General features: G+C 40.7%; 1 protein-coding gene across 1 annotated transcript in view; it reads left to right on the forward strand.

Moving 5' to 3' along the window:
- The window catches only part of PLD2 (phospholipase D2), a 43,070-nt gene extending 35,003 nt beyond the window's left edge, over positions 1–8,067 (forward strand). Inside the window, 9 exon segments of the mRNA XM_072398847.1 lie at positions 2–63; positions 368–481; positions 2,000–2,104; positions 2,782–2,870; positions 3,751–3,864; positions 4,004–4,053; positions 4,144–4,281; positions 5,365–5,522; positions 6,520–8,067. Of these exon segments, the coding sequence (XP_072254948.1) occupies positions 2–63; positions 368–481; positions 2,000–2,104; positions 2,782–2,870; positions 3,751–3,864; positions 4,004–4,053; positions 4,144–4,281; positions 5,365–5,522; positions 6,520–6,813 (1,124 nt within the window). The 3' untranslated portion in view covers positions 6,814–8,067.
- The last annotated feature ends 697 nt before the right edge of the window (positions 8,068–8,764 follow it).

An 8,764-nucleotide genomic window follows, 5' to 3' on the forward strand; every position in this document is an offset into this window, starting at 1 on the left:
ATTCTCGGCAAAGCTGCCAGGGATGCATCTAGGCACTTTATACAGAGGTGGAACTTTACAAAGGTGTGGATTTTCCTGACAAATCTTTACTGTTTGTTCTTCTGGTTTTACAATAAGTATGATATGCCTTTAAAATGGAAGGGAAGAAAGGAAGGGATGGAAGAAAGGACCATAGCACTAATCAACTTCCAGTAAGCATCATAGAACCATTGTTCATCATATAAAAAAAAGGTCGTTGTTAACCCTAAAACTTCACAATATTATAATTTTTGCATGCCATAGAAAGGTTTAGCAAGTCTGCTACCTATAGGTGGTTCAATATGCACCCAAAGCTTTGTGTAACTTCCATGTGTTTTGTATCCTGCAGACCATGAAGTCAAAATATAAAGGTCCGTTGTTCCCGTATCTTCTTCCGAAGTCTCTGAGCACGGCAGAAAGACATCAGTTTTCAGTGCCAGGAAGTCACAGTGCCACTGTACAGGTGAGGGAAAGGACTAAAACCAGAACCTAGCAGAAATTATTGAAAGAAAAGGGGCTTATCGAAGAGGACAGATCTGATTTATAGTGAATCTTTTGTCTGCACAGTTTTTTCATTCAATATTAAATATAATTGCTACACATGTTTTTGTTTTAATAGTCAAAGGTTACATAAAAAAAGCTCTTCTTTTTTTTGCAACCATTATTATATTTGTGGACAGAAAAGCAAAAACTGTTTTCTTTAGAAGACTGCAAGGAGCTAGATGTTTTAATAATTGCATTGAATGCTTTAGCTTAGTGGTGCCCAGCCTTTTTTCATCTCGGGGCCCGGTGTTGACATCGGGATAAAACTTGCAGGCCACAATGCAAACAAACATTACCCCCCCTAGCGGTAATCCCGAGTGTGACTTGGGGTTGATTTTACCTGCAAAAAACCTTAATCTCGAGTCGCATTTGGGGTCACTTACAAAAAAATCACTTTCCTTGTTTCGTTGTCATCCTCCAATGTCCTGCTGGTCCCCGCAGGTCCTCCTCCGATCCCCATCCGGCAAATGCAGAGATGATCTCCGGAGTGACGTTGGTGCGGGCGGCGGGAAATTTAAATAATTTTGTACTGGATTCAATACAAAATAACTGTGTTCAGTCCAGTACAAAGAAATCTTCATATAATATATATAATTATAATATATATATATTATACATGCTTCTGTACAGTTATATTATATGTTTCAATAATTTTTTTAACAGATTTTTTTTATTTAAAGTTTATTATTAAATTTATTAAATATTAGATATTTTTCGGTGAGTTATTCCTAAGAATTATAGCCTACAATGTAAAATAAACTTTCATCCCAAAAATTTTTTTTGCATGGAAATACCGGACAGAATTAGAACGCTAGGGGGGAATAGAATAGTTTTAAATTTAAATTAAATTAAATTGAAATGTTTCATGCACTAAATTATAGAAATGACAAATCAAGAGTTTCTGCACTCACCGTTGTAATGATGAAAGATACAAAACTAAAGCTATCATACAGTGCTGGCCAGTCATATATTGCTCTTCGCTCACCTATCCTGTACCAAAGAGCAGAAACTACACCACACAATGCGTCCTGTCAGTTATAGGGGGCTGCTAACCTTCTTTGTACCCCAAAATCTCTGCAATGGTTACTTCCAGAAAAATGCAATTCACGTGATAGATATCCAAGATGTACATGTTCATAAATTTGGTTTAATAGCAGTTCCTAGGGACCCTGTGTGGTACTTCCAAGGTTCACAACTGGTGATGACAAAGAGCTTGGCAAACTGTGTCTGTCATGCAGTTGGTTCAAGATATGTTTTAAGAGGGAAAAAACTCAATAAAGGTCTTTATTTTAGCCATGAGACTGTAATGATAAATCTTGTTGGCCTGAGCTAACAATAATGAACGCTTTTTATATTTCACTTATTTTACATTGTGTATGTTTGCATGTTCAGAGGTTTTGGTAAATTCCAGTGTGACCACCATGTCCTTCTCATGCAGGTGTTGCGGTCGGTTGATCGTTGGTCAGCGGGATGCATTGAATATTCCATTCTCAGCGCCTACGTTCATTGTATAGCAAATGCTGAGCACTATGTCTACCTGGAGGTGAGGTTACCAGGCCAGTTGCCTTTCCTATAGATCAATCTCCAACCCAAGAGAGCCAGTGACCTCCTTTCCTACCTATATTCAAATATAAAACTAGTTTCACTGGTACTAGTATGACCCCACAGTGGTCTTTACTTCCATTGTCTCCTTTTGCTCCGGCTCACTAGTGTTCACATACTTCAGAGATCTACACTACCTTTCTATGTGGTCGGAGTAATCCCAGCTCACCACCAAAAAGAGCTCTTCTGGTTTTCATCTTGGATTTTGAAATTCAAAAGTTTTGACTTCAAACGTCAGATCTGATACCACCAGAGCTGGCTCACAAAATAGCTATGTGTTGTCAGCCCACAAGGGGCCATTTTTCTGTACTGCAGGGTCTTTAAAGGAATAAAACACCGTAAGAAGCATTCTTCCAATTGACCACCAAGCTAATGTACTATGAGCTGGGGATATAGTAATTTTAGCCAGGGTTCTCTGAAGACCCGAAAATTGTTTTAAGGGTTTCCCCATGTTAAAATGGTTGAAAAAGGCTGCTTTAGGGTATGTGTTGAGGAACTCGTGTTTGCTTTAAGCATCAACACCATTGATAAGCTCAAAGCCCATCGGCACAGGCCCTGAAAGCAGCAGCACAATTGAGCACCCAATGTTTAACTTTCTGCTATGTAATTTTCCTTTAGAATCAGTTCTTTATCAGCTGTACAGGTGGACGTACAATACAGAACACCATTGCAGAGGCCATCGTAAGGCGAATAAAAAAAGCATACAAGTAAGGAAATATGACCGTATTTTATTGACCAATGCAGAGTTTAAATTGCTACATGTAGCAGAGAGATACAGGAAGTCTGTAGTCCTCCGTATGTGTCCCTCCATCTGCTGATCATCAGGGGTTCCTCCATCAATCCAATGTTGTTTGAGCAGACCAGGAGCTGTAAGGCTACCACTGATCAGAGATGCTTGACCGTCTTTGGTGTCTACTTTACTGCCACAAATCCCACATTGCAGCCTACTGGATTCCAAAAGCTTTCTGTGATTTATTATTATTATTATTAATATTAATAAACAGGGTTCATATAGCATCAACATATTTTGCAGCCCTGTACATTAAATAGGAGATTCCTGAGGAAAACTGAACAATGAAAGGGGTGGACATGGCAGTGTGCAATGTATGCACTGCACGAGAACCCCTGGCACTCCTTAGCCAGTATGGGGCCCCCACAACTTCTTGCTCAGTAATACATCTGCTTGCATGCCCACCTCAGTGTTTACCTCCTTTGCCCTCTGCTTTCCCATCATTCCCTGCTTCTTCTGAAGACTGTTCAAGTTCACAAGCTTTTGGTTTGCTGCTCACCACGGTGAAGTGTTAGTAGGGAGGTTCACCAGTTCTGCACAGGGGCCCCACCAGTGAATTCTGCACAGGGGCCCACTGTTGGCTGTGTCCGCCATTGCATTGGAGGACTCATAACTAAACGCCGTTTAGCTCACATCTGATTGATGGAAGCACCAACCAAGACTTCCTCATGATGAATGGTTGGGAAGGGATTGCAAAGTTTTTTCTGTTTTCTCTCCGATCAATGTGAATTTGCTTACACATATAATAACTGAACTGAGATTCACATGAGCCACTGATTCCCGTTCTTCCCTTGCAGGGAAAACGCCACCTTCCGAGTCTTCATCGTCATACCTCTATTACCCGGCTTCGAGGGGAACATTGAGATGGGGGGAGGTAACTCCATCCAGGCCATTTTGCACTACACTTACAGGTAATACAACCCCGCTAATCAATGATTGGATTTCCAACCTTCCAATAGGCCCATCTGGTCTGGGCAATCATGGCAGCTTTAAAGGAAGCCATTTTGTTCCAAAAAGAGTAATGAATAATAAAAAAAAATTATTTTCCAGTTCTATTTGCCGAGGGGAGAATTCAATCATCTCTCAGCTTAAGGAGGAGAGTAAGTTTTGAATGAGCTATATGTTTTTGAGGGTTTATATAGTTTGTTGCTATCTTTATGTACTTTGTGTTTTATGTTTCTTTTTTGCAGTGGGTGACAACTGGCGGCAGTACCTCTCGGTATGTGGTCTGCGAACATACGGGGACATGCCAGACGGTTCACTAGTGACCGAGCTCATTTATATACACAGCAAGATGCTGATTGTGGATGACAGGAAGGTCATAATCGGTATGGCTCTCTATCTACACCTATGTACTGGCTTTTAAAAAATAATTGCAATGTAATAACATTATCTGATATCCTTAACGAAATTGTAATTTATTTTTCTTTTCTTTTATTTATTATGGTTAGGATTAAGAAAGAAAAATTATTTTATATGCCCCATAAGTTCAATCTGAAATGTACACAAACATATTAGATGGCTCAGAAGGCAAGAAAGCAGTCAGTGCTGCCTAACCCATAGTGCTCTGGGAATTCCTTTGTCATGTATTAAATTTTTGTATATAAAACTAAAATAAAATGTCCTTGAAAGTTAAAAGGACATTGTGCCCAAAAGGGCAATGTTTGGTTGGGACACCTTGTGACTCCTTCTCTTGGCTTTTATTATTAATATTACACAGTATTTATATAGCGCCATGATATTTTGCAGTGCTGTACAAAGTGCATAGTCGTTTTACTAACTGTCCCTCAAAGGAGCTCATAATCTAATGTCCCTACCATAGTCATATGTCAATAATGTAGTCTAAGGTCAATTTTGAGGGGGAGCCAATTAACTTAATTAACTTAAATTAAATTAACTGCATGTTTTTGGGATGTGGGAGGAAACCCAAACAAACACGGGGAGAACCAAATAGTGTCCTGGCCAAGATTCGAACCTGGGACCTAGCGCTGCAAAGGCAAGAGTGCTAACCACTGAGCCACCATGCTGCTCTTCTGGGGAATCGTTATTGGTCCTGTTCCTTCCCACCTTTTAGAAATTTTAGTCAGTCCCATTACCATAGGGCTATTTCTGCTAATGGATGTGAAACATATGCAGATTTGGGAACACAGAGATCTAACCAATTAATAATATTGGTTACTATTAATGTTATTCTTTGCCTTTCTGTATGTATGTATATTATGTCACAAAGTCTGTACAGCAGATGCTAATGATAGTTATCCGGCAATAAATAAGCTCTATTCACAGCAGCTTTTGGACGTGAGAATCTGATGAATATCTACTTTCAGACTTTTAGGAATTTCAGGTAATAAAGCTCATGGTTTGTATGGTATGTGCCAGGAGTGACCGGATCCATTTTGTTTTTTTTGAAGGTTCGGCTAATATTAATGACCGGAGCATGCTGGGAAAGAGGGACAGTGAGTTGGCTGTGTTTGTAGAAGATACAGAATTTGTCAACTCCACAATGAACGGCAGTGCCTACCAGGCTGGAAAATTTGCTTTCAGTCTCCGGATGGATTGTTTCAAGTAAGTAATACACATTTGTTCATACAGCAAAGTATTTAAACTTTTGTATCTACTATGTGAGCCTAAAACAATGATGAGAGTAAAGTGGAGCTCCCAGGAGGGTAATACAGTGACATTAAAGAGCTCCGACACATGGAGGTCTCAAAAACAGTGACACTGGAGAGTCTACAAGCAGTATGCTGACACTTGGGGCGCCACGACAGTCACACACTGATACAATGAGCATCCCAGATCAATGACACTTGAACAGTTAGTGGCCCCAGAACAATGACACATGGAAACTTGGTGGCCCCAGAACAATGACACATGGGCACTTGGTGATCCCAGGTCAATGACAAGTGGACACTTGGTGGTCTTAGAACAATGAAAAACTGACACTTGGGTGTTCAAGAACAATAACACACCAAAACAGTGACACACGCTTAGGTACACTGATAATAAAGGGTCTCAAAACAATGACATACTGACACTCAGGGGTCACAGAGCAATAGCACACTGATATTTGGAGTTCAAGAACCTAGAGCAGGGGTCGGCAACCTGCGGCTCGCGAGCCACATGCGGCTCTTTAGATGTGAAGCTGCGGCTCTTTAATTCAGTCTGTCGGAAGCTATTCTATCCCTCAGCCTGGAGATTTTAAGTTTCTTGGTCTATGCACCGGCTGTGCCCATTATGGAGGGCTTCTGACATCCCTGTGCCTAGTTTCTGGGCCTGTGCCCATTATTAGAGTTACTCCCCATCCCTGGTAGTTTCTGCTTTTATAGATTTTGAGCAATATTTTTTGAGCAGGACATGATAGAGAGGAGCAAAGCTTAGAAGTATGGCTGATAAATCCCACCACTGGAGTCCTCAGTGTGTCTAAGATACCTACAAAACTCCACCTGTAAATGAATTGGGTGAATTACCTAGGTGCCCATTAGGTGAATTAACCTTGTATTGGATTGAGCTACAAATGGCTGGGATTAGTAATGTATAATTACAGCGTAGGTCATCTGTGAAGGTGATATCTCATCATGGCCAACTACTGTCTGATATCCATATCCGTTCTGATTGTTTTCTGTCTTCTCACCAAGGTGTTCCGTTGCCTTCCAACCAATGCCGTGCCAAGCCACCGCGTACGCCAGGCCTACACAGCTGTGCCCAACCTTGCCAGTACGAACCCTGCGCTATCCAGGGAGATGTTAACGAGGGTGAAGGGCTATTTGGTGGAGTTTCCATTGCACTTTCTTTCTGAAGAGAATCTGTTGCCACCATTAAACAGTAAAGAGGGAGTAATTCCCACTGAAGTCTGGACGTGACCCTGCTGGCCAACCAAGAAATGCAAAAATCTGATTGTCTTCCAGGACTAACAAGCACTCCCAATTTGTGGGTCATCTCAGAACCTGATGGGCCTTTGTGTAGCAGATGCTGTGTAGTGCAATCCTCACTACCTACACAACATTCTTATCCTGGCAATATGTACAATACTGTTCTAATCCCAGCTATCCTTTGCTGATCCCAGCTATGCATGGAAGACCCTGTACTAACTTTAGCTGAATGCCAGATGTCTGGTCCTAATCTGAGCTTTATATACATAGTGACTTGCACTAATTTCTGTTCTATGCACAGTGCCCTGCACTGATTTTAGCAATATGTAAAAGTTCTTGCACTTCTCCTTAACTCTATGTACCATGCTCAGTGCTAAACCAGGTTCTCTGCAGAGTGTTCAGTTATAATCCCAGTTCTATGCTTCCTGCCCCTTACTAATCCAATGTTCATGCGCATGTCTGTTTACTAATCTCAGCTCCATGCACATTGCCTTGTACTTGCCTCAGCTATATACACAATGTATTAATCCCTGTTTTATGCACAGTGCCCACTATTAATCTCACCTCTTTGCACTGTGCCCAATACTAATCCAATTTCTATGACCAGTGCACGGTACCAATCCCATCTCTATGCACTGTGCCTAGTACCAATCCCATCTCTATGCACTGTGTCCTGTTTTAATTCCATCTCATTCCACACTACCTGGTACTAATTCTCTATCTACGCACAAAGCCCCATGCTAATCTCATTTCCATATACATTGCTCTGTACTAATCTATCTCTATTTGCAGTGCCCTATTTTAGTTTCATCTTATTGCACACTGCCTGGTACCAATCCATGACCAGTGTCCCATGCTAATCCAAGCTCCAATAGTGTCCTGTCCTAAACCTAGCACTATGTTTCACTTGCCTTTTACACTTTGTATGTTCTAATCTGTGTAGTGTTCCCAAAGATTGGCCTTATTGCAGCCAATTACTCAGACATTTTTATGCCTAAAACCACTGCCTATGTTCTGGCCCATACCAATTCTTAGAATACTAATTGTTGTATGTATATGTTTTCTACCATTGTAGATGTATCATGCATATACTGCAATATCTGGAATGGTTGCCACTATGCACATTGTATAACCTGTCTTCCGTAGAGTGGACTGCGTTACTGGAAAGTTTGAACACTAATAATCATGGCTTTAGATAATAGAAGGAACTGAAACTTAATAAATATTTTATTCGGTTTTATTGAAGTTTTGGCTTTTTTATCCATATGTGACCATATGACCACTTAGATTTTAAGGCAGCCATTCCTAACCAGACTTTGCTTTCTCCAGAGGTTACTAGGGGTTCTTCAAGCTGTGGCTAATTGACCCCCCGATTTGATGATGTCTGCGTAGCCCTTTGGTAGACCCAGCTGCATGACTTTAATGTTATCAGTTGTCTGTAATGGTAGTATTCTAGCCATAAATGTCTTTAAACCTCCCTAGCGGCACATTTCTGTCAGGATTTAAATGTCTAAAGGCGATACACTGCTTTTCATGAAAATTTATTTTACAGAATATTATATTAGTATGAGTATAATCAAGTTTGAAACACAAAATCATGTAAAAATAAAAAAAATAAATAAATTAAAAAAAATAAATAAATATTATACTCATACTATTATATATACTGTAAAAGTACTGCTTTTACACATATAAATCCACTGTATGCTGAATGCAATACAAATGGATTTTGAATTTCCTGCCCCGCCCCGCTGGCAACGTACACACGCACCGCCGCCACAGGGAACTCTCCCGGTGACTCATCATGTGCCTAAGACGCCGAAGGAAGACAGGTATCGCGGCGATGGACTACACGGGACGCCAGTGGATCAGGTAAGCCTGTATTTTCTAATACTTCCCATAGGTTTACCTACCCTGAGTGTGACTCGGGGTTACCGCTTTC

Source organism: Pyxicephalus adspersus, chromosome 2 (assembly GCF_032062135.1).
Source record: "Pyxicephalus adspersus chromosome 2, UCB_Pads_2.0, whole genome shotgun sequence".
Lineage (NCBI taxonomy): Eukaryota > Metazoa > Chordata > Amphibia > Anura > Pyxicephalidae > Pyxicephalus > Pyxicephalus adspersus.